The sequence below is a fragment of the Poecilia formosa genome, unplaced genomic scaffold, assembly GCF_000485575.1.
Source record: "Poecilia formosa unplaced genomic scaffold, Poecilia_formosa-5.1.2 Scaffold447, whole genome shotgun sequence".
NCBI lineage: Eukaryota > Metazoa > Chordata > Actinopteri > Cyprinodontiformes > Poeciliidae > Poecilia > Poecilia formosa.
This window is the reverse complement of record NW_006800386.1, coordinates 233,480-258,359: the sequence shown is the minus strand read 5'-3', so window position 1 is coordinate 258,359 and position 24,880 is coordinate 233,480. Positions and strand designations below refer to the sequence as shown.

Genomic DNA, 24,880 nt, shown 5'->3' with positions numbered 1-24,880 from the left:
ATCCAGCATCAATGCTGATGGAGCGCCGAGTCACATGTTCCATCTCTCCAGGGACATATTCAACAAAATTGGTTTGATACCTGGCCAGCATCTTCAGCATCGGTCTCAGGTTGAACCACCACTGAACCTTGGGCATCCGGTGCCTGAAAAGCAAACAAACAATACCCATAAATGATTTGGTTTAAAGTTTTGAACAAAAATAAATAAATAAAACAAAAGCCGGTGTTTTATATGTTTTTCAAAATACTTACTCAAAGTCAGTGCTGGCCTTCAGGACAGTTACAGGAATGAATGAGACGACCTTCCTGTTCAGGCCAAGCACACACGCCGTTTCTGGGGAGTTGGCGAACACGCGGCCTGGAGGGGAAACAATGGCATCATCAGCAAACGTCTGCAGTTTGGTTTAGTACTTTTATTTTCTGGGAATGTAGCATAACCCCACCTTGTCGGAAGCTTTCAGTCAACCTCTCGGAGAGCCACTGGATTGCCTTCACACCCAACTTGGTGCCAAAGTTCCTATCGAAGGGGGAAGGTGCTCCTCCCTGCAGCACAAACGCACATCCTAAGTGACCCAGTGAATCTCAAACATGAACACTCCATCTAAATATCTCTATATATATATGTGTGTATTATTTGTTTACATATATGTCTCCTATATATCTTCCAGGAATACAAAATATTTGCTTTCACTATAAAGCTACTGCACATGGTGTTGTCTTATTTTAAAAACTATACCTGCTGGAGGTGTCCCAACACATTCACTCTACAGTCAAAGACTCCCTTTCCTTCCTCTGAATACAGATTATAAATGAAGTCTGTAGTGTAGTTCTTGTGACAGTATTCGTTCCTGTTTAAAAAAAGAAGATAGTCAACAGTAGTTCAAAGTTATTACACAATTATGTCATTCTGTTGTTGGTCTACATTTTCAGAATGTTACATTTAATCAGCAGAAACTTGGTTTTAAAGGGTCATCAGTATTTCCAGATATGACAATGTTGGTCGTAACTTTTATTTAGTTGTAAACTTCAAAAACAAGAATGTCAATAGTTGGTGAAAACCAGTATCAATAATTGTTGAAGTTAACTGTACTGCAAATGTTTTAAGTATGGTAACCTTGGTGCAAAAATGCAGAACTCACATAATGAGGCTGAAAAGTTGACCAACGTATATTTATCTTACTTCAGATATTAAGTTATTTTTATGTTACAAAGTTCTGTCTAAACTGCACTTTGGCCAACTGAAACACTTGATAAGGTCATTAAGCACTTCTCAGCCTTTACTCTAAACTAGTCAAACAGAAATGTGTTGAAAAATCTGAAAGACTAGAAGCCATTCTTTTCGCTACAAAATGAGCCTTTACTGCGAGTACTTTGAATTTCATGTTTTTAGTAATGTTAAACGTAATGTCTTCACTCAAGACTTTAAATTGCTCTGTAAAGTTGCGAACCTTAGTACCAGACCCCGCTGGATGTCCTTCTTCATCTTTTCAGCCAAATGTTCAACATTGGTCTATCAACAGAGGGCACATTGTTGATAGAGGGAAGATGCATTAAGCGAACAAAAAAAAAGTGAGACAGAAACTGTTTTGTTTTGCTTTAAGTCTCACTTTAAGGTCATGGATGTTAAAAGGCTCTTCGAATATGTAAGCCGCATCAGCACCGACAGCGATAGCAGTGGAGGTGGCCAGATAACCACAGTATCCTCCCATCGTCTCGACTACAAACACTCGTCTCTTCGTCCCGGAGGCAGACTGCTTAATCTTGTCACATCCCTGAAGGCAAGTTAAAATCAAACACAATTACTCTCAGAACATAAGAAGCTCCCCCAAGAAAAGATGATAATTAAAAAGTAAGATGTATTTCCTTCTGAGCTATAAAAAGGCTTGACTGGCCCCATCTGCAAATAGAAGCAAAACACCATTTCCAACTACAGTGCCACCTGTGTTTATTTGAACCCCTGGTGAAAATGTACAAAAAGGTTTAAATAAGTTTGATCTTGCGATGCTGCACCCTAAACTCTCACTGAAAAATGAGAAAAATCTTAAATCTGAGTTTATTTATTCAGTGGGAGGAAAAACTCCACGTTAAGAAATAATTGGTTTAGCTAAACTGCTAGTTGCACAATTTTTATCATCTTGAACAAGAGAAGGATCTTTGACCCTTCCTCCTTGCACAATCTCTCTAGATCACCCCGAGTCCTTTTCAGTGAGCCCGAGTGTAAGCCAGACATACTAACTTTGAAAAGAGATGTTCAATATTTGACAAGATCTCAAATAGAGTTAGTCTTACTAGCAGTTAGCTAACCTCTCATATTAACAACTGTGGCGACAGGGCACAAAATACTTTCTTTCTGGCAAGGGCCACTTATGAAAAATATAATTCTGACTTAAAAAAATAGTAAATTTTTCTGTTGAGTTAGTTGCTAAATGCTGAGATTAAAGTCAAAATTCAGAAGAAAAAAAAATTCTGACTTTTTCCAAGATTCTGAGAAAAAAGGAAAAATTATTTTTTTCCCCTCTTTACCCTAATCCTCTTCCATACCATTGTATGCCTGCAGTGGGGCCTTGCTGACCCCTAGGTGCCACTGTTTACTGCAGTTCTCCAACAGCAATAAATGTGCGCTCTGCTCAGACGTACCTCCATGGCGGCGTTAACAGCTGTGTCTGCTCCCAGACTGAAGTCTGTTCCTGGGACGTTGTTGCTGATGGTCGCCGGGATGACACACATGGGGATGCAGAGCTCATCGAAGTGACCCCTGGCTTCATACAGCTGCTGCACACCTTCGTATCCCTTTGAAATTAACACGCGGATCGTAACGCTGAAGTCTTTAATTAATAATATTCAGTGATTTAAAGAAAATGAAAAACTCAAATACCTCAAATCCTCCAATGACAAGCAGAGCTGTGATGCGGAACTTGCCAATGTTCTCAACAATTTTCTCCATGAATTTAGCAGGAAGGGTTCTGAGAAAGGCACAACATAAAAAAAAGGTTTTAAAATTACTTTGAGGCATTTAATTTCACATGTCACAAATGTGTTGTGATTGTCCTCTAAGCATTTTAAAATTAAGTTTATTTTACTACCTGAATTTGCTTATGAGTACACAAATACTTGACAGGCATATTTTTTGAAACAGTACAGCTTTCCTTTTTACCGCTTTGTCCCCAGGAGTGATCCTCCTTGTCCCGTCCATCCAGCCACGTTGTGCCAATCCATTTCAAATATCTGCTCGCAGGCAGAAAGAACAGTTTCTTTTAAATAATTTTTTCAAAATTATAGCTAAGATTTTGCGTCATAGAAAGCCATCCTCACCAATCCGTTGGCGAGGCCTTCAAAGCCGTCATGGACGCCGTAGACCTTGTGTCCGAGAGCAAGTGCAACTCTCACGGCTGACCTGACTGCTGCGTTCATGCCTCCAGCTGGAGCGCCGACGTTCAGAATAGCCACAGAGTGATTGCTCTGAAGGGGAACCAAAGTCAAGTTCATCTCACAAATTACATTCTGTGAGTGTTTCACGCTTAAAAACATGAGATAAAGCTGATGTGTGACAAGCTAACCTCGGTAAGAGCAGGCTTTGGGAAGGCCAGAAGCTTGTAAATATTCAAGTTGTTCTCAAAACTCCTACAGAAACAAGGCATATTATAGTTAGGTATGCAGGCACATTTCCATGAACTTGTAAATTCTTAATACACTAACTGCAATTATTATATTTTAACAATGACTCGTATTTTGTCATTGTTAAATACAATGACAAACACATTAAATGTGTAAATTTACACATTACATTTACACATTTAATGTTCAAGTTCATTACACATTATTAAATGTTTATTCCTATTAAAAACAATGATTATGGCTTACGGCTAATAAAAAGCCACAATTCGGTTTATTTGAAAATTAGAATGTTACAAAATACTTACTTAAAAGAAACAAAAAAACAAAATGCAACACCAAAATGACAGTCTACTGAAATGCTACAGTGTACAATTGACTGGGGCTCCAATCCAGTAAAGGTGGTCAGCCTGTGAATCTGTCAGAAACCTCTAGTTGTTTCCACAGCAACCTTAACCTCATCTATATTGTTGCCCTGCTGTCTCCCCTCTATGTACTAACAATACTCCAAACAATTTTCTATGTGGTTTAATTAAGACCAGTTTGCTGATCAATTACGTTCAGTGGTATTGTGGTCATTTAAAGTGGCTGTGGTTACCCAGGAAGAGTAATTAACGTCTTTAATGGGTGTTGCTTCACAATCCTCTTAGTCATGCAGTTATCTCTGCTGCATTTGTATCTTTTTCTACCAGAATTTGCCTTTTCCAGCCACTCAATTTTCCATTAATATACTTGCGTACAGAGGTCTGAGCAGCAAGCTTCGTTAAAAATGGACGTTTGTTAATTGGCCTCCTTGTTTAGACAGTCACTAACTGCTAAGTCAGCAGTCTTATCAGTTTGTATATTAGAAATAATTTTTATTTGGCCTCGGGTAACAACTAGCAAAGTTTTTTGTCAAGTTTTTGTTACGATAATCATCAAAATTAACAAAAGTAAGCACTTGAAACAGATCGCTGTGTAAATGAATGTCAATAATGTTCGTTAAAGAATCATTATACAGCACAATCCAGGATAAGCATGAGCGCCTACCCTCCACGCAGTTTAACAGCTTCCTCAAACCTCCTTTCATTCATGGCTTTCTGCACCAACTTGGTCTGCAAAAGATTGTTCATTTTCTTGTTAAGCTGCAACCAGCCCACGCTACATCAAATGTTTGCCATCCATTAAATCAGTTCCCCCAGTGTGGAGCCAGACTCACCATGTCCACACACTCCATGAGAGGCAGACGGACCGCGTGGTTGCCACAGAGACCGATGACACAGGCTGGAGTGTTAGGAGAGGCCTCGATTAGGGCAATTACTGCCTCCACTCCCAGCTTGGTGCTCTGCAAACACACATTCATATTAAGATGAAAAAAGTGAATGCGGCTCTGGTGAAATCATGCAGGCTGCTCTCGGAAATCTTCAATTAGAGAAGCTAACCACTAATCATTAAAAGAAGCAAAGTGACAGACTTTAAAGCTGCTACATGATTTTTTTTGGTGGTTGTTTGCTGGTCATCATGTACTGTTTACCAATTTCAATTCAGTTTATTTATTGTATATTTAGCCACACAATTAATTAACAATTAAATTGTACTGTATACGACCCAGTTTAATCCAGGAAAAAGTCAAATTTATATCAAATAACAAAAAAACAAATCACAAACTGTCTTTGAATTTATATGTAAACTAAGGCCTGACGAGGATAACCAGCTTTAAGTATTGCCCAGGGCATTGCCCCCTGTGGTTCTGTAAACAGACAAATGTTGTATACATAATCCAGTCAGGCGATGAGTTCAGACAACTATAAATAGAGAAGAACAAACAAATGCTCTGATCTTTAATAGAAAGTCTCTAGGGACTGGAGGCCTAATACTCCAAAACCAAGGTAATCTTCACTCAATCCATCATCCTTTTTACAATCTGACTACATAGCTCCAGCAGACAGTTACTCTTACTAATCATGACAAAGACATGAAAATGTTGGTAATAGCAATAAAAAGTTAAAATAAAAGTTTTTCAAATCGGAAAATAATCTTTTTATCTGCAAAAATGTATCACTGCATAAAGTCAGAGCCTCACAAGTAGAAATAATGGTCAAAAACTAAAATTTACCAACCAAATAGGTTTCTTAATTAAGTACAACGATTACATTAGGCTGCACCTCTGTGCTGCTAAATGGTACAATAAACCATTTTAAATCAAGTACTCAGAATAATACTTGAACAAGTAAAATATATCTAAAACTTATACTGTACTGATCCTGAATGGTACCATTAGCCCAGTAATGTTCCAGAAATAATTTATCAGATTTTTCAGAATTAATGAATAGATAAAAATCCATGTAGACTGAAATGCAGATCTGCTCTTCATAATGCAAGAAGGTCTGCAACATTAACTTTCATTAATCTTTCAATTTCCCATCTGTAATATTATTAATAAGCAACTTTGATCTAAATTATTTTGAGTTTTAGAAAAAAGGTTAAGGAATTATGCTCTAATGCTTGAAAAGGAACAATCTTGTAATCCTTAAATGTTAGACTTAAAACTTCTACATCTATGAAAGGAACTATGATGCATTTCCCAGTTTAATTAGAGTAGCAATATTTAATTGTTCCAACAATGTTTAGAGAAATACGTTTTGTATCAACCTCAGACAAAATCAGTAGGTTTTCTAAAAGATATTGCCAGTGAAAGCCTGATGAGAGTAGGTCTACGCCTTTTAAAAATGCAAAACTGGTGTAAAATTCTAAATAAAGGGAAAACTACAATTTAGTTGTCCATACTGATAACTTCAATTTATCCTACTACAACTGTCTAAAAATTTCGACGCTAGACTAAGAATTAACAGTTAAATGCCATCATCTTGATGAGACATACATTCAACAATCCTCTTTTATCACATGCAGCTCACCAGTATCCTGTCGAACGCAGACGGAGTTCCTCCTCGCTGAACGTGGCCGAGCACCGTCACTCTGGTGTCATAGCCCAGCCTCTTCACCACCAGCTTCAAACAGATGTACAAGTACTCATTTATTAATGTTGCACTCCAGGATGAAAAAAAAAAAACAAACAAAAAAAAAAACACTAAATTATAGTTGAAGCTCCAGAAACAATAACCAAAGGGATGGAATTATAAATAATACACTCTCTTAATCTTAAGTAACGTGTCTTCAACACATATTGACAGTCATTATAAGTGCCATCAAGTCTGTAAATAAGAGCTCACATCTTTTACGTAAGTTGAGGAGATGGGCTTTCCATTTGAGTCAATGGCTCCCTCTGCAACAATTATAATGTTGAGTCTTGACCCCTTGTTTCGGCTCTGAAAGTAAACAGAGGTTTCCTGGTTAAACCTTCAGACATGGTGTACCGGAGCATGAAGCTGGTGCTTAAATGAAATCTGTACTGTTTTTGCGTGCGTGCATGCTCCACCTTTTCCAGACGAGCACACATGAGGTCCTCCCAGCCCTCCAGCGGAGGAGCCTCAGGAATGAAGAGCCAGTCTGCTCCTGATGCTAAAGCCGACACGAGGGCCAGATACCTTCAGGCAAAACACACTAATTAACACAAGAAGAGGGTAGAGTACCCAAAAAGTGTACTCATGTAAGCATAGTACAAAATAATTTTATTCAAGTAAAAGTAAAAAGTAGCTGTCCAAAAAATTATTCCAGTGACAGTAAAAACAGTATTTGGTCAAAAAAAATAAAAATAAAAAATAAGAGTAACTGATCATGACATGAATGATGTAGTATTTAAAATTTACATCCTCCGATGAACCAAAATATAAAGTTATGTGGAAATGTTGGTATTTTAAAAAGGCCAAACTCAAAATAATCCATAGAAATACCATAGTTAAAAATATAACAAAAACAGGCAAAAGAAAAAAAAAATTTAAATATTTTTGTTTCAGTACAAAGCGTACAAAACTTGAACAAAAATTGCAGGTGTGTTTGTCTCTGATTAATTTTTGGTTAAAACGAGCTTGTTCCTCATTCAATGAAGTTGACTCAAGTAATCCTAAAAGCAAAGTTGCTCTAAAACGTTACTTAAATATAGCTAGTTAATACCCAAATCTAATTAGCACTATATAAAAGGATAAATAAAAGATTTTTAAAATCTATGTGTTACTCACCCACAGTGGCGGCCCATGACTTCAAGGACAAAAGTGCGCTGGTGGCTGCGGGGGAGAAAAGAAAAGAAGCATGATGCATTGAAGCATTTGTAAAACCTGTGAGCAAGTCTGTGCAGGATATGGCAGATCTGCTGAGTTCATGTAGCTGGAGGGCAAAAAGTAATAGACTAAAGCTCAGTCACATTATAGGAAGGTGACTCATGATCACTGTCATGTAACAACAAAATTAAGGCAACAGGCAAACCTCAACAATATTAATCACTTTAGTAAACATTAAAACGAGAATTTTAGAGGCTCAGATGTTGGAATCTGAATTGAGAAAATCATTGGGAAGTAATACTTGTGCAATTAAATGATTAAAATGACCTATAATGTAACGCTAAAAAGCTTGAAAATGAAATGCTTTGACTGAGTTTCTGCTTCATAAAAGAAAAAAAAAATGGGTAAAAATATTTATTCTCCAATTGTGTAGCTCAAAAAAATCTGGAGCTGTAATTGCATGGTGATTATGACATAGAGTCACAATAAAATACAAATACAACTGCTCCGAGTGTCTAACCTGTTTGCAGTGGTCATGATGGCGTCGACTATTTCCATGATGCGATGCAGCGCAGAGTCAGCTCCGATGGTCATGTCAGTGCCGCAGAAATCGTTGTCTATTGATCCCACAAGTCCGACGATGTTCAGATTGTTGTGCTGCTTCGCCAGCGTGTCCGTGATCCTTCCTGAAGACCCACAGATGTAATTTCCTCTTTAAAGCTTATTATACAGCGCTGGTGATGGCACGGAAACAAGACTGATGCCCAGAGAGCAGCTGACCTTTCTGTACGAGCTCATCCAGCAGGCCGCTCCACTCACTGCGGAAGATATTGGCTCCGGTGAGGCTGCCATCTCCGCCGCACACACACAGGTTGGTGATGCCTTTCTTCACCAGGTTGAAGGCGGCGGCAATGCGGCCCTCGCGCGTCTGGAAGGCCTTGCAGCGGGCGCTACCGATCACCGTGCCACCCTGCAGCAGAGGCGACAGTGAAAACCAAGCCGAAACATATGATCTGTAGCTGAAACGACAAGCTAGATCACACGTTTTTTTTCCTCACCTATTTTTCCAGCAGAGGATCCCCTTTGTGTGACTATGACTCATAAAGGAAGGAGCAGGATAAATGTAGCATTCGGACCAAATTATTTTTGAACAAAGATAGAAAGGACCTTGTTGTCTTCCATTCAAATTGTATGAAATTAAAAGTGAAATTTGAAAAGATGTCCAGGGATGTCTGCAGGTGGTTGGACTTGACTTTAATTGCATTGTTTAGGCTGAATTTGGAAGTGACCTATGGATTAAATAAAGTCTCAATTTTAACATGTTCTAAGATAGACATGAAGAGATTGACCTAAAAGCAAAGAAATTATGCTTAGAAATGTTCAGTGATTGGAATACAAATCAGCCTCGAGGCACAAAGAGGTTTTAAACAGTCACAGTTTCAAAATTATTAATTTTTCCATCATACGCCTCTTATGGTTTAAAGTCCTTTTAAGAACATGTCAGAGTTTTCTCCAGTGGGATGAAATTTAACATATTGCAGCATTTCCACTCCCACCAGGCTGAAAGAAGGCTAATACACTTTGTCAGTCACTTACAAGACAAATAAACTAAACTGTTTCAAAATCCTTCTCATTACAAGTGATAACAAAAGGAGAATTACCCATCACTCTTATTAAGGTAATGTTGCTTTAACACTAAAGCATCTTTATGAAGAGTAAAAAAAAATGGCCAAAAATCATAAATTATATTTTTTAGCCGTGAAATAATGGTATTTTTATTAAAGGTTATCACATTATGAGAGTCTTGTATGAGATCATTCTAGTTCAGATCATGTCTCAAAAAATAGTTGTGTGAAATACTGCAAAAGTTTACATTCATTTATTGTATTTATTGTTAAAACTTCTTAAAATGCTCATAGAAAATATTTGTCTTGTACCATAAATTTATAATTGTTTCTAAACTAAAACTGCAGGAAAAGACAAATGCAATTGCCAGCTGTAATAGCCGTTGCTTTCTAGACTAAATGCACATGAAACAGAGGGTCTGGTGAAGAGATAAAATATTTTAAGCCGTTTTTTTTTTAAAAATCTGAGCAAAGAGGATTTAAAAATAAAAACAATCTTGCTTTGCTTTAGTCATGCTTCACAGAGATGATTAAAGAAAGAGCCCTTAGTAAATGTAATTCTTTAGTTTCACTGGTTCATGGTCGCCTTTGTTTACCAAAGCTCCAGGTAGCGTTCTGGTCATTTCACTCCTTCCCCATTTCCCACTTTTTACCGGGTCCAAAAACAAACCAATGGCTTAGGGGCATGTTTCTGTGACAAGTGATATTTGAAAATATTGTTTTTTCAGACATTATATTTTATTATCTTACAATATTAAGTAATATCCATCAGTGAGAATTACCTTTGGTTGAGTAAAAGGTCATAATTAATGAAAGTAAACTGGTTTTAATGAGTGATCTGGAGTACAGTATATAGCAGTAGAGAATAATGTAAAGTCTACAAAAATATTATTTGCATTCTAGCAAAAAGATATACGTATACTGTGCAAATTGGTATAAAATGGAAAAATGAAGGGATGAAATGGCATCAAAAGGGCACACAGTGGTATGACGTAACAATTTCCACTTTGTGAAATGGTCATTTTCCCAGAAGGCAGTAATAACTTTCAACCCACCAGCTGGATAATGTTGGTCACACTGTGCCAGTGTGCCAGCTTTATGTTCTCTCCTCCATCCACCAAGCCTTGATATCCCTGAAATGTCACAAGAACATTGCAATCAGTCCCAGCCAAGCCACAAAAAACAGGATGTGACGTTGGTCGGTCCGCATATTCACTCCTGGTCGTAAAACTCTTGTTTACCTCATGGATGAGATAGACCTTGGCCCCGACATAAATGCCCATTCTGGTCACGGCTCGGACAGCGGCGTTCATACCTGGGTCAAAAACAGCATTGTCCTTACATTAAACTCAACTTCAGTTGATTTGCACCCAGGCTATTGCATCATATGAGGAAATTAAAGTGCCAACTGCTGCATTTATTTCACTTGTTTATCAGTTAGTGGGCAAAGGTGCCATTTTCTCTGTGAGGACTGCAGCAGCGATCCTCGACAAGATTTGCTTGAACAGATCATGACACATAAGGCTTGCTGAGCCTGTTCCAAGTGGGGGAAGGGGAGGAGAGCTCAGATTTAAGCCTTTCACCATTATTACGTAATCGTGTGTGCAAATCAGCTTCAGTTGGTTGTGATTATTGTAAAAACTGCTGGACTTGTGTAATTGAATTTAGACTAAACGTATGAAATAAGAAGTCTTTGAGTTGTAATCATATCTCCAGCTTCACATCTACTTTTGATGTGAATCAAAAGGGTCAAGAAGAAATTGTTTTTAAATTAGCAGATGAATGAATTAGTGAATTAATTTCAGGAGCAGGGATATTTTGAATAGGAATAATTGCATCCCTGCATTATGGGGCCTGTAGTTTTGTCACAGTGCGATAAAATCGGCATTTACAGAGCTAGAACTACATGCCAAAGAGCTGATAAACACCAGCACAGTTCTAACATGATGATCGAAAAAATAAAATACATTTGTGATCAAATGTACAGTTTTAAGACTTGCATCGCTAATATATGCACTTGAACCTGAAATATCTCCATCTTGCAAGCCACAGCTACTTTAAATGTATGGATGTGCACTAAGGGGGTGTTATTTAAATATTAATAAGTCTTGCTTTACAGCAGAATCAACTGTACTGCTGCAGCTGTAATTGTTTGATACACACATTCTGCTGGAACTCCCTGATTTCGAAACTAATAAATATTGTATTATTATATATGATAGTATTAATCGGGTGCAGTAAGTGATTCTAGTGTAATAGGGATTGTTATATGGGTTGTGAATCCACACAGGGCCTCATGGGGGCCTTGACTTTGGCCTCTTCACATCCGAATCCCATTAACCTTTTAATATGCTGTTATAATTGGCATAAACGACACCTACTGTGAGCCATTTTGGGACATTTGAACTACATTATGAGTGAGAACATAAATAAATCCACATTGATCTCAAAGTGCGAAAATGAGCTCATCCATGTGTAAACAAACCCGCTCAGTTGGGGTCAGAGCTGCACAGAAACACAGTTTAAGCTCCACAGGTTTGAAATATTAAACATCAATGCAGATGAGGAGTTTTCTAAGGTCACCTTGTGCATCTCCACCGCTGGTCAGCACCGCTATGGCCCGACCTGCTCCCGTCATCTTCAGCTTCTCCAAGTCCATGGAAGACATGTTGACCTGCTCACCTTACAACAAAGAAACCCGCCTATAAAAATGAAAATAATCCCGTTAGTTTGGGCTGATAAAAGAAATGATGCAGTCGCTCCTCGGTGTTGTCCCAGCTGTTCGCTTCCTTGTTGGGAGCGGGTTCAAACCAAACCCTTGTATTTCAGTGGCGTGGAAGCCCCTCTCAACAGTTACACCTCTACGTAGACTGACTCCGCCCTCATTCACCAAGGGAGCGTATCGGTGGAGCGTTTATTTTGCAACCCGGCACCGCCCGGAGCTGCGAATTCCTACTATTCTCTGCGCTTCTCCCGGGTTCCCGCTGAACCGAAATGTTTGTGAGAGGAGACCCAGCAGCACGTAAACGGGGATTGATATAAACAGATCAGTCATGCTAATCGTAGCTATCGATTAGACCGTGCAGAAACTAACACACCCTTTACAGAAGATACACAACTTTAACCTGATTACATTAAAATCAGTTTGTCATGAGGTGCGTTTGAGTGCGTCTTCGTGCGTTTCCTTGAATGATCGATGTAAAAAGGTGGAGCTTGAAAAGACCGCATAGTGAAAACGTGACTGAGATCACGCTCACAACAGCAGGAACATACAAGAGAGAACAGTTTCACTCTTTGTGGTTCTTCGTAACATTTGTGTCTGCAAATCACGCTTCAAAAAGAAGAGAGTAGTTCCACCCCTAGTAAGGATGCGGGAATGCAAGGCAAGACAGCTTGCATAAACAAGGTAACAAAGCGCTTTACAATAAAAAATAAAGGGGAAACAAATTAAATTATATTGCAACAAGAGATGCTCTTAAAGAACAATTGCATTGCTTAGAGTGAATGCCAAAGGCTAATTTAAAACAAGCAAATAAGACATGACTAAAAGTAGAAAATAAACAGACAAAATATATGTGTTGTTTTCTGTCAGACTGGAAGGAGCCACGGTTCTCTGTACCTCTCAGGTTTTCAGGGGGTTGGTTCTGAAACTGAGGAGAATACAAATGAAGTGCTGCCTAATCTTGTTTAGTTTTGGACCTGAGAATTCTGAGTAGACAGGTCAGATCATGACCTTAGATATCTACAGTATTTGGTTCACCTGACAAGCAACATTCAGATGTTTTAGGTCAGACATAGTCTCATACAGGCCAACGTTTTTTTTATTAAAAAAATGTCCAATCAGTGCATTGACTTAAGATATGATCCATTTCTCTAGAGTTGATTAGGACTCAACATTTTGAAGAAGATGCAGCGGTAGCTAAGCTTGTGTCCAATTTAAACTGGACGATGCTCAGTTTAAATTGAGCATCATCTTTTCCTAGAAGATGATGACAAGACTTTGTTTCTTTCATGCAAACTTGGGGTAATAAGGAAGTATAGCGAAAGCACACAAAAGTCACACCATTAGTTTGAACAAATGTTTCCTTTAAGATCCTCTTAATATAGAACAAAAACAGGAAGAAGGGGTGGCAGAGCAGCTGCTGTTACATTTTTTCAAGTTGTCAAGAAATAGCTTCAATTTGAAAGCAGCATGACTATAAGAGTCATAATTTGTGATTTTTCAAACAATCCAATTAAAAAAACATATTATTTTTAAGAATTTTATGAATAAGGTGAGAGTTTTGCAGTGAATGTCAATTGTTTGTCATGGTCCAAGTGGGAGCCTGTGATGTGAAATCTCAAAGGATAATGTTATATCCATCTTAATTTCTGAGTTATCAATTTTAAATATTGTTTTGTGTGGATAAAAGTGATTTGACTTTCAAGTGGATCTGGATTGATTTGTTTCATGTGACGACCAGCTTGAAGGTCTCAGATATGGCAGGAGTATCAGTGAAGACGTCTGTCTGTCAGTTGTTTGCTCTCCGATCCTTCAGTCAGCACTTCATGAGCTGCAGTTCATTTAAAGCAGCTGTAAAGATCCACAGTTGTCAGTTGGCCGAGGTCAGACTGTGCAATATTCAGAAAAATTAATAAGAAAACTTTTTATTTCTCATGTTTAAAGATCATGGCAGTTCATATTGTCTGGAATTGTTGCCAAGAGAAAAACTTCTCTAAAAAGTGAAAATAACAGCAAACTGTAAATTATTTTGACACGTGGAGATGTTGAACCATTAAAATAATGGAACAGAAAAGGAACAACTAGACCATCAACAATTATTTGGAACATTTTTTAGAAAGAAAACATCTGATAATGATGATGATTAGTACTTATCAAATTATCTTGGGATCCAAAATTTTTGTCTTTTTTTAAAGCTTTGTAGCAAAACTGTGTCATGCTGTGTTTGAATGTTAAATGAAGGGTTTTTGTATCATTACTGGAGCTCATGCCAACATGCAGGAATGTTGCCCAGGAAACGCAACAAACAGAACATTAATAAATAACTCGCCTAAAATGGCTCACAAAAGCATTCACAACCCTTGAACATTTACACACTTCGTCTCAACAACACCTGAAATATCATAGTACGTTTTGAAATGGAAAGAAAATGATACATGATTTACAACATTTTAGAAATATGTATGAGACAAGGTAAACATGTGGAAGAAGAAACTAAAATTAAACTTAGGGAAAAATTAACACGTCACAAATTCCTGAACACACCATTCCAACAGTAAAACAGAGTGGTTGCATCATACTGCAGGGAAGCTTTTCTTGAAGGAAGTTAGTCAGAATTTATCAGCTGGAAACAAAAAAAAAAAAAACAGTGTAAAATCAAAAACGCATACAGTCAGAAGTACAATGGGATGGCATACAGCTAAGAATATTCCTATTAGTATGGTCTAGTCAAAGTAAAAATCTAGATATAATTAAAAATGTGTCAAGACGTAGGAAAAAAATGCTCACAGGTGTCCTGAAAACTGTACCTTTCTTCTTGCACTTCAGTTATGCACCAAATATTAAAGTTCAGTCCTTTGAGGGCCATACATCTGCAATATTTAGATGAAACTCAGATTCTAGACATTTGAATCAAATAATTAGATCATTAGTGGAACTCTGTGGAACTTGCATGTTGAGGAGGCATTTCATCCATTTAGCACACCACACTGGATGACTGAACCTCAGCACCTCTCACCTAACACATAAAGCCCTCAATGAAACAAATGAATTTGCACTGCACTGAATTTCTATGCATTACCCACTTTGTTTTAAATAAAACATGACAAACAACTGTGTTCTTGGTACAGTACATCAGCATTTATTCCATGCAGTTTGTTTGCTTTGATTTTATTCTCCTATTGGACTGTACACTGAATAATACAGGAAAATGACAGGATTGGTTGATCATAATGCCATTCAACAGGGAAGAGGGTCGCAAATGAGAGAGAGAGAGAGAGAGAGAGAGAGAGAGAGAGAAAAGTATGTGCGCTAAACAGAATCAGGCAACAATTTCACAGAAATTCAAATGGAAGTATTTTAGTTTATGATTACAAATGTGAAGAAGGAATCACTGCAGAAGTAGAGAAATAATTGGCTCCTTACATGTTCCCTCGGGCTCGTCTACCCTGCTGTGATTCCTAACGATCTAGGGAAAGATGGAAAAAGCTGAAGGGGCACTTGATTCTGCAAACTACTTATTCAATACTTTAAACTGCGATGATGAATCTAAACGATGAGTGGTCCCTCTGCAGGGTCAAACAGTGATATGGTAACGCTTTTGTTCAACCACGCAAATACTGCCCTCTTCCCCACGCCCATTCATTGTGCTTCCTTCAAAAGGACAACCTGTTGGTCATGAGATTTCTGAAGCTGCCTCAAATTAAAAAGAAATACTACTCCTGATGACTCATTTCAAATAAATTAATTCAATAATTATGTAGGCCAGCTACAAAAAGGAGAGAGAGAGAGAGAGAAAAAAAAAGAAAAAAACAACAACAATAAAAAGATCAAAATTAAATTAAAAGTTCACAACAATCATTCTTCACAGGATGGACACCAGAGAAGACAAGTGTTATTATCAGCTCGATCAGATTACACAAGGTTACTTCACATGTACGTAAACAGAAGAGAAGAAGGTAGATGGAGCCTTTTCAAAGCTCTCGAGCACATTGAATCAAGATTCACCTTCCTGTCGTAGTGTTCAATACTGATATAAGGATGACCTCCTCCTCCTACTGTCCGGCCGCTCGGCAGACACATTAACGAAAGAGGATGAAAAACGGATCACATTGCATTTACATTTGTTTATGTACAGGATTAACACTGAGATATATGGTTGGTGAAAACCAAGAGCAGCTTAAAGCTCCATGGCCTCCTCTCTGGCTTGTGTTCCTTACGCAGATTCACAACCGTCTGCACAAACGTCTGAACTGACATCATTAGGGTTCAGTACCGCCCTGACTGATGGGATTATTACAGATGTGGATGCGAGACAAGGACCCAAAAGCAACAAAATAATGCTTTCATAAATGCAGTATCTCTCTTTTTTTTGTTTTGTTTTGTATTTAAGATGATCGGGTGAAAAAAAGTTGTATTGCTGGGATCATGAGACAGATTGGTGTGGGAGGTTCAAGGAGAAAGGCAAAATCAAATGTCGCCATCTAGTGGCAGCTGATATATTGCTGTCATTCAACACAAATCCTGAGCATCAAACCTCAAAAAGGCAAGTTGGGGGAAAAAAAATAAGAGAAAGGGATCAATTAAAAAATATATCCACTCAGTGCTCTACTCTAACTCCTAGTAACCATGGTTACATCCAGCCTGCTGGATTAACCCCCTCTCCTATTTATCACCTGAGAACTACCCTGTTGTTTGTTATTGCTGTTCAGCTAACAGACAATATTTACAAGTGCATCTCAATAAATTCAAATATCATAAAAAGTTAGTTTACTTTAGTCATTCAATTCAAAAAGCGAAGCTCATTATATAGATTAGTAGCAAACAGATTCATATTTGACAGAGTTTCTTCAAGTTTCAGTAAATTCTTTTACTGAACCTCTTTTGGACCAAATATGGTTTAAGAGCAACATGACTTACAAAGAAAAACATATTAAACGAATCCCTGATACGTTCAATAACCTACACTTAGCTTATATTCTGTATTTTTTTATTTATTTATTTATTTTTGCCTTTTCCATATGTTTTTTATGAATTTTAACACTTTTTATAAAGTAAGTCTCATACTATTTATTCACAAGAGGTTTTAGCAAATATTTGAAAACCAGCCACCTTGTCAAATATACACATTTCCATAAAGAATTAGCTGAAATAAATAAGGTTAAAAGAGTGTGATTTTCATTCCCTAAACTAACAACTATAATCCAGCTCCACAAGCAGAAATATTTCATGGGTTTATAGGGAAAGGGTAATAACACCACTGTACATGTCAAGAACGTCAAAACCTGGGACAAATGATCACTACCACAGCATAAAACAAAAACAAAAAAATAATAAAAATCAGAGGAAGCAGCATATAGGAGGACATTTAAAACATAAATAACATTTAAGACTCATGTTGGAAAACTGGACATATGTTTTTAAAACTTAAAATTGAAATTATTTTAGGACCTTTTAATGACTCTGCTGAGACTCAAGCCTTTAGTTCTGTTTTCCATTTAATAAGGCTGTGCCATATGGGGTTATCACATATTTTTAGCATACTTTTTCCCTCTACTAAATTTTCCTTTTTGTTTTGTTGAGGTAAAGCAGTCTGGGAACAGCCAGCTTCTTTAGTGGAATCCTAAAGTTTACGCCGCTTGTGGAATGACAGCTTTATGAGAAATACGAGTTTTCTTTAAATTGGTATGATGGCAATTAGAGAGACTTTCTGATTGATGCCCTAGTTTTACATCCCAAGTATTAAACTTAACAGGTAATTCTGATTAAAATTTTGACTGTGCCTGCATTGAAATTATATGATTTGACCTTTATGAGTGAAAAAGCTTTTTCATCATATTCTTATTTATAGAAATGCACTTGTATCGTGACAGATAAAAAAATTAGAATCTCTGCAAGAAAATGATGAATGAGGCGCTCTGTCACTTTCCAGGAAAATCTAAAACAAGGAAAAAAAAGAGACACTGCATTTACTCTGCAGCTATAGAAACACCTACACTAAAGGGTTCAACATCCAAGGCTTTTCTGTAAGGGCTTTTTTTGTATTTGCTAAATGCCTCCCCAGTCCTTTGTATTAACACGTGCCAGTTGAACAACATTCTCTCACACGATAGTTGGTCCGATCCAGTTTCACAGTCCTCGAGCGATCCTGAGATGAGACTTGAAACTGCAATGTCTGATGGTTGAGGAAGGGGGGGGGGCTTACGCGAACCAACGCACGCCGCCCTCAAAAGCTCCCGTCGTGACGCCTGATTGCTGATGACGTGTCTCAGAGAGAAGGATGAGAGCGTCCGTTATTTTGTTTGTTTCTAGCTCTCGGATGAGTCGTCCTCTCTGCTGACCGCTCGTCTGCTTCATGCAGTCCTTGTAAAGCTTTTTTCCTCTTGAGAGCATGCTCTAATAGCTATGCGGTGATCCTGATGATGAGACAAGTCCAGATGTGTTTTTTTTTTTTTTCCTTTTTTTTGGAGGGGGGAGGGGGTTCCGTTTGCAATTTGCAAGGCGAGTTGTTCATGCTGGTGTTGACACTGTTTCCATGAGCTCATTGTTTACCTGTGTCGGCCACAGTCGTGACAAGAAGGAAGTGAAAGGATGCGAGATACCGGGTCGCTGCGCTGTAAACTAACAAGGAGATTGCTTTTTTCTTTTTTCTTTTTGAGGTTTTAACGACTCAGCGATGCTCAGAGCAACTGTAGTGAGATGTAGGCCTGTAGTGATGCTCAGACGCATCAGAGCTTCAACGTTTCCTCCCTCTGCTGTCCTCCGCACCTTCATCAGTCTCAGTCTCAAAATGTCAGTTTTTATTTCCTCTGTTCAGAGAATCCTGAATTTCTCTTCAAAACTCAGACAAAAATAAATTAAGAATGTTATAGTATCTACTGTACATTATCAATCAAAAGGGAATCCCTGCCATGGGTTTGCCTGGGTGCAGTGCTATACGTTGGGAGGTGGAGGTGGAGCGGGGGCAGAGGAGGTGATGCTGAGGATGTGGGGAGATTACGCAGGACGTTGCTATAGGGAGAGTTTTGTTCTCTATGATCTCCTCTTATTGCTGTGTTTTCTGTGGAGCCCTCTAATATGGACATGATGGCCACCAGGCAAAAAAATAAAATAAACAAACAGATCCAACACCCTGTGGAGAGTTTCACCATGACGACGGAGCACCGACTTTGTTGTTTCTGATGGTGGTATCGGAGCACTCTGCTTCCGACGAATCACAGTCCGAGTCTCCGAACTGCAGCGGATTCTGGAGACAAAATGAGAGAAAAAACGTGAGCCGTCTAACTGGCAGTTTTGCCTGTTTTCCCTGTCTGAGGCTAATGAATAATGTTTTCTGAAGGGTCATTTTGTTTACAGAGACCTCATGATCCATTATATTTATTGTTTTAGTTTGTTTGCTTATTTTGGATATTTAAGATATATATAAATATAAATCTGTAATTTTTTTCCCAGTGTTCCCACAGTACAGTAGCTGCACGCCGCCTACACCTTTAAATCAAAAGCCAAATCGCCACTGACCTCATAGCTGTGTTCGTCCGAGCACAGCTTCCCCAGCGAGATCTGCGTCTTCACCCTGCGGACGGCGCACTCCTTGTCGGAGAGGCCGTCGGACTGGGTGGAGATGTCGATGGGGATGTCGGGCGTGTGCGACAGCAGCTCATCCAGGTGCTCCTCCTGGCTGGCGCTCAGGGGTCCGCTGTGCGAGTGGTCGCTCGTGTTGCCCTCCTCCCCGTCCGACACCGACAGGTTCTCCGAGCTGAAGGTGGAGTAGGACTGGAAGCTGCTCATGCAGCGATGGGGTCTGGAAGGAACATATTCTGGAGTGAGTTGTAGTCTTAGTTAATTTTGGCTTCATTTTGATTACGGCGTGCAAAAAGGGCCATTTGTTTCAGTTGTTAATGAATTAACTTCGCAGCATTACGACACGTAAAAAGTCAGTTTGCAAAGTATTTTACCTCTGTCGCCGTGGAAACTCCACTTCACTGTCCACCTCTCCCTCCTCCTCTTCAGATGACTCATCGCCACCCTGAAAAGTGCAGCAACAATGGCCATTGATATACAGACACTCACCATACACACACAGTGCCTTCCAATATTCACACCTCCAGAGTATTTTAACATTAATACCTCAAACTTTGTTTAGTACGTTTTTTATTTACATTGTCTTTAAATGGTTTTCATATACTTTTACCCCACAACCACATTTCTGGATTTTGTGGATTTCATTGGGACTTTATGAGAAAGATGAACACAGAGAGTCACATAATAGTGAGTTTCTGTAATATGTAAGTCTCTACCAGATTTACACATCTACACACAGAAAATGTTAAGTCCATTCCTCTTCGAAATAGCTCTAACACAGTCAGATTGGATGCATAGCATCTGTGAACTTTAATCCACAAAGAGTGGACTTTGACTAGACCATTCTTAACAATGAATATGCTGTGATTTAAATCATTCCACCATTGGACTGTCTGTGTATTTAGGATTAACGCCCTGGTGAAAGGTGACCTTCCAACCTGCTCCTAAATCTCTTCAGATGTGAGTTTTCTATTATTGCCCTGTATTTACATAAAGAAACATCCCCACAGCATGATGCTGCCACCACCGTGTATTACTACAGAGAGGCACAGTACTCATTTTCCACCACACATCACATTTTTAATACAGTCCAGAAGGAACGCCTGTATTAAAGCATGTTTAATACAGATGGAGGCGACACTTCAATTTTTATTCAACGATTCAGCACCATTGTTGGTCTATCACATAAAATCCCAGTAAAATGTGATGAAGTTTGAAATTTTAATGTAACAAAATGTGGGAAAAAAATGCAAGTTGTGTGACTGTTTGTGCAGTGATTCATGGCTGCTCACCTTTCTGAGGGGCCTAAGGGTGCGGGGCAGTGCAGAGGGCAGCAGGTGTTTGGATTGGGATGGATCCTGTGCCTGCGGGGCAGCGAGGCTGCCGTCCTCTCCGTTTAAAGCCGATTCTTTATTGGGTGGCGCCAGTGAAGACTGGTTGCTTTCCTGGGTGCTAAGCAGCGAGTAGTGCGGTAATTCTGGTTGGCTTAGAGTGGGCGGAGTCTCCTGACAGTGCAAGCAGCCGGGCAGAGGGTGAGCCTGGCAGCAGGGACATAACAGCACAGCGCCGGCCCCTGGTACGGGGTTGGAGCTGGTGGATGAAGTCCGCTGCCGCGTGTCTGCATCCACAGCTGTGGAAATGAGGTCAGGACTGGAGTCAGAGACGCGGCGCTGCAGGTGGTCGGTCTGAGGGCTGCGGAGGGCGGCGGCGGGGCCGAAGTAGCGCAGATTGTTGGCACAGTTGACTACGGCCTCCTCGCGGCCTTTCAGGGGAAGGAACTGACCCTCAGCTGGTGGGTGGTGGTGATGATGATGATGGTGGTGGTGATGGTGGAAAGGCTGCTCCTGCAGAGACTGGGTGTCTTCTGCGGCTCCAGCGACAGGTTTCAAGGCGCCAGGGAACTCGCTGTGGCTGCCTTTGCTGTTGGCGCGGCGATGGCGAGGCTTGCTGCGGTAGCGGGTTTTCCCGGGAGGCGTGGAGACTTTGGGGCTGGCCGACAGAGGCGAGGGCGAGGGGAGCGGGTCGACGCTGGGGATGCCGTCAGAGCGCAGCAGGTCCGGCCTACAAGAGACGCATTCAGCAACACTGCATTCAGTCTAGAGGTGTTTTACAGGCCTCTAGAATAACTTTTTGCATTGGTGCAAGTAACTTTTTTTTTTAGGCGCATCAACACAAAAGTTAGGTACACCCAAATTTAGCACAACAGTTTTACAGGTTCACCTTATTTTAAGTCTCTGCCCATTAAGGTAATATTGATTGGTAAATCCTTATTTAACAATCAAGTAAAAAAAAGTTCTTTAAAGTTGTCTAAAGTGCTTCAATGAGCTAAAATTTAAACTTTAAACATTTCAAGATAAATACAAATTAATCCAAGTGCTAAACATCTTATGAATGCTCAATTTTCTTTTCTTCTGAGTAATTCTCTCAGACTTAAAGTTAGTGAAGGGAAGTTCTTCTTTTTCAGTACTGAAGGCAAATTGATCATCATCTCGGCCTCATCTGGTGATCTATTTGCTGCTGAAAGGCAGCAGTGGAAGGAGTCACCTAGATAGATATTGTATTTATCACGGCACATAATGTGGGTTATAGATTGTGCTGCTTCAATATTTATAATAATTTACTATCAGAAGCAAAGTTCTTTTAATGTCAACAATTTTAATGAGAATGCTAAAATACTGATGAATGGATTGTGTAAGGTTTGCAAATTAATGTTTTCTTACTTTTTTTCCCCTGACGGAAGTAAATCAAAAAGTATTAAATTCAAAAGTTTACGCCTCTTGTTTTCACAAACATCAATGGAATGACAGAGGGGAAATACACTGAATATCCCTTTAGTGCAAAGATGTAAAATCTCAGCGGGGAAAGGGTGGCTAGAAAAGAAAATGTTGCCTTCATTTAAACTCATGACTGATGTAAGAATTTTTTAGGTGAATGTATTTTCCACTAGTTTCATATATGATATGGAAGAAAACATGTGAAAAAAAGTTTTCCACCAGTTTATGCTTGTAGTTTTTGCAAGATTAAATGAAACAAAACTAAAATCTGAGACCTTTTGGTGGGTGGCATTCCGGGTTTGTGTGAGATGCTTCCTTTTTTCTTGATGAGCTTCTCGACGGCGTTGGACCTGACGATGGGCCGGACCAGGTGGCGTTTGTAGCTTCCTGGATATTTCTTCTCCACTGCCTGCTCCCTCCTACACAGACAGCAGATGTTTGGTTTGGTTTCACCGGACACGATGCAAGGACAAAAAACACCAACCAGCCTTAGAGGCAGAAAAGTTCATCCAGGAACAAAAGTCTTGAATCTACAGAGCAATCTGAACTATTTATTGCTGGAGAAAGATGAAACGCTGAGGTATCACCCAGCAAAGGCCTATTTTAAGAAAATGACACCAAAGTGAAATAACGCCTTGCATTTCTACGTACTTCATGAGTTCCTTCTCTCGGACCTCCAGCTGCAGCATGATGGCACTGAGCTCCATGTAGAGGTTGTTGGCTCTCTCCAGCTTTCTCTCATAGTGCTCTCGGATGTCCAGAGCATGCCTAAAAGAGAATAAAAAAATAAATAAAATAAAATCAGCATTATGTCTTCCACCTGCTGTCCTGTTGACAAAACCCATCATAAATAATTTGGTAAACAGACCTGAGTTCATCCCTCCTGCGACGGATCAGCTCCTCATCCAGCCTGTGAATGCAAGTGCCTTCACTTTTGATCTTCTCAAAGTGCTTCTTGACCTCCTCCCTCCACTCTGCCTGTAGCAGAAATGGACAGTTTAGAAAACCTGCATGCAAAAACCGAAGCTGTGAATTCAAAGTATTTTATTGAAATGTTATGTGTTTAAACACAAAGTAATGCCGAATTGTGAAGTGAGGTGAAAGCAAGAATGTGTAGTTTTCAAAATAACTACATATTGTCTTTCCACTTCACAATCTCATGTTACTTTGTGATGTTTTTTCTGATAAAATCTCAAAGAAAGACAAAAAATAGAGAAAAAAAAAACGGAAAAAGTTCAAAGTGTATAAAAACATTTTTGGAAGGCGCTATACCGCGAGAAGAGAAATTTGAGTTATGTGGCCATTTTGACTGAAATCCAAACCTGAGACTTGAAGTAGGTCTCCTGAGGAGTTCCTAAAACATCAGCGGAGGCAATGTCGAGATGGAGGAGGATCTGACGAAATGAAGGCCTATTCCTGGGCTTGCCTTGCCTGGAATGAAGCAAAACAGCAAAGGAATCAAGATTTATCTCAAAGTAAACGCAGAGCAGATGTCACAGCATCGGGTCCAAACTCACCATGTTTGTTTCATGAGGATTTTAAAACCGTCTGGGCAAGTGGAGGGGACAGGAAGGTGTAGGCTGTTGCTGCCAACACCCCAAATGATGGCGGACGAGTCCACATCTTTGTAGGGAATTTCTCCTGTGAGCAATTCCCATAACACAACTCCAAAAGACCTGAAAAACACAAATTAACTCAGACTCCAGTCTCGGTGCACCATACACAACTCCAACATCAGATTTTCATCTCTAAATTAGAGACAAAACAGCTTTTTATTGAATATCTTTAGAATCATGTGTGTTCCTACTCACCAGATGTCGACTTTTTCAGACACAGGCTCGTTTCTTATGACTTCCGGGGCCATCCAAGCCACCGTACCCGCAAATGACATCTTTGTACTTTTATCGCTGAGCTCTTTGGACGTTCCGAAGTCAGAAATTTTCACAGTGTCGTTGTGTGTGACCAAAACACTAAAATACAGACAGAAGAGAGCTACAAAATGAGCTGATTTAGTATAAACTATTCACTTTGTCAATTAAGCTTCTTCGCTGATATTCCACTAAATTTAAAGAGCGATTTTTTTTTTTTTTTTCTTCTCAACTGTTTTTCAGAAAAGTGTTTCTGAATCATCCCATTAGCTAAATGAGACTGACCTTTTACAGTGCTTTCAGCCAGCTATCATTCTGCTGACTAATACAGGGTTTGCTGCTGCAGCATGATGATATTGATTAGAAAGACAGAGCTACAGACACGACTGCAGAGGATGAGACATAAGGAGGAGGAGGAGAAGCAGAGGAGCTTGCTTTTATTAACCAAAACATTTGAGCAAATGTCACTCTGTAAAGAGCCGGAGGGATGAGTTGCTGCTGCTACTTTTATCCAAAATGTCTAAAGTGGTTTGAAAAAAAATGTTTTA

General features: G+C 39.3%; 2 protein-coding genes across 3 annotated transcripts in view; both read right to left on the bottom strand.

Moving 5' to 3' along the window:
- Window position 1: 1 nt before the first annotated feature.
- On the bottom strand, window positions 2–12,341 carry pfkla (phosphofructokinase, liver a; the record flags this gene model as incomplete). The annotated part of the gene is made up of 22 exons (XM_007577606.2): window positions 11,974–12,341; window positions 10,632–10,705; window positions 10,446–10,523; window positions 8,546–8,735; window positions 8,286–8,451; window positions 7,727–7,771; window positions 7,027–7,135; window positions 6,821–6,916; window positions 6,506–6,598; window positions 4,810–4,935; window positions 4,641–4,705; window positions 3,557–3,620; window positions 3,312–3,458; window positions 3,154–3,224; window positions 2,875–2,962; window positions 2,637–2,789; window positions 1,607–1,771; window positions 1,448–1,509; window positions 736–847; window positions 443–542; window positions 252–357; window positions 2–143 (listed from the first exon to the last, which is right to left on the bottom strand). Coding segments are annotated over exons 1-22 (2,337 nt in total), but the record flags the coding sequence as incomplete, so codon positions are not given.
- A 2,889-nt stretch (window positions 12,342–15,230) lies between these two features.
- map3k13 (mitogen-activated protein kinase kinase kinase 13) overlaps window positions 15,231–24,880 on the bottom strand; it is a 38,934-nt gene continuing 29,284 nt past the window's right edge. For both annotated transcript variants that reach the window (XM_007577586.2, XM_016663811.1), the window contains 10 exons: window positions 24,276–24,434; window positions 23,982–24,140; window positions 23,787–23,895; window positions 23,333–23,442; window positions 23,116–23,232; window positions 22,740–22,883; window positions 20,983–21,751; window positions 20,065–20,135; window positions 19,628–19,910; window positions 15,231–19,355 (listed from right to left, as the gene is read on the bottom strand). In XM_007577586.2, coding sequence (XP_007577648.1) covers window positions 19,254–19,355; window positions 19,628–19,910; window positions 20,065–20,135; window positions 20,983–21,751; window positions 22,740–22,883; window positions 23,116–23,232; window positions 23,333–23,442; window positions 23,787–23,895; window positions 23,982–24,140; window positions 24,276–24,434 — 2,023 coding nt within the window. In that variant the 3' untranslated portion in view covers window positions 15,231–19,253. The remainder of the gene's footprint in view (window positions 19,356–19,627; window positions 19,911–20,064; window positions 20,136–20,982; window positions 21,752–22,739; window positions 22,884–23,115; window positions 23,233–23,332; window positions 23,443–23,786; window positions 23,896–23,981; window positions 24,141–24,275; window positions 24,435–24,880) is intronic.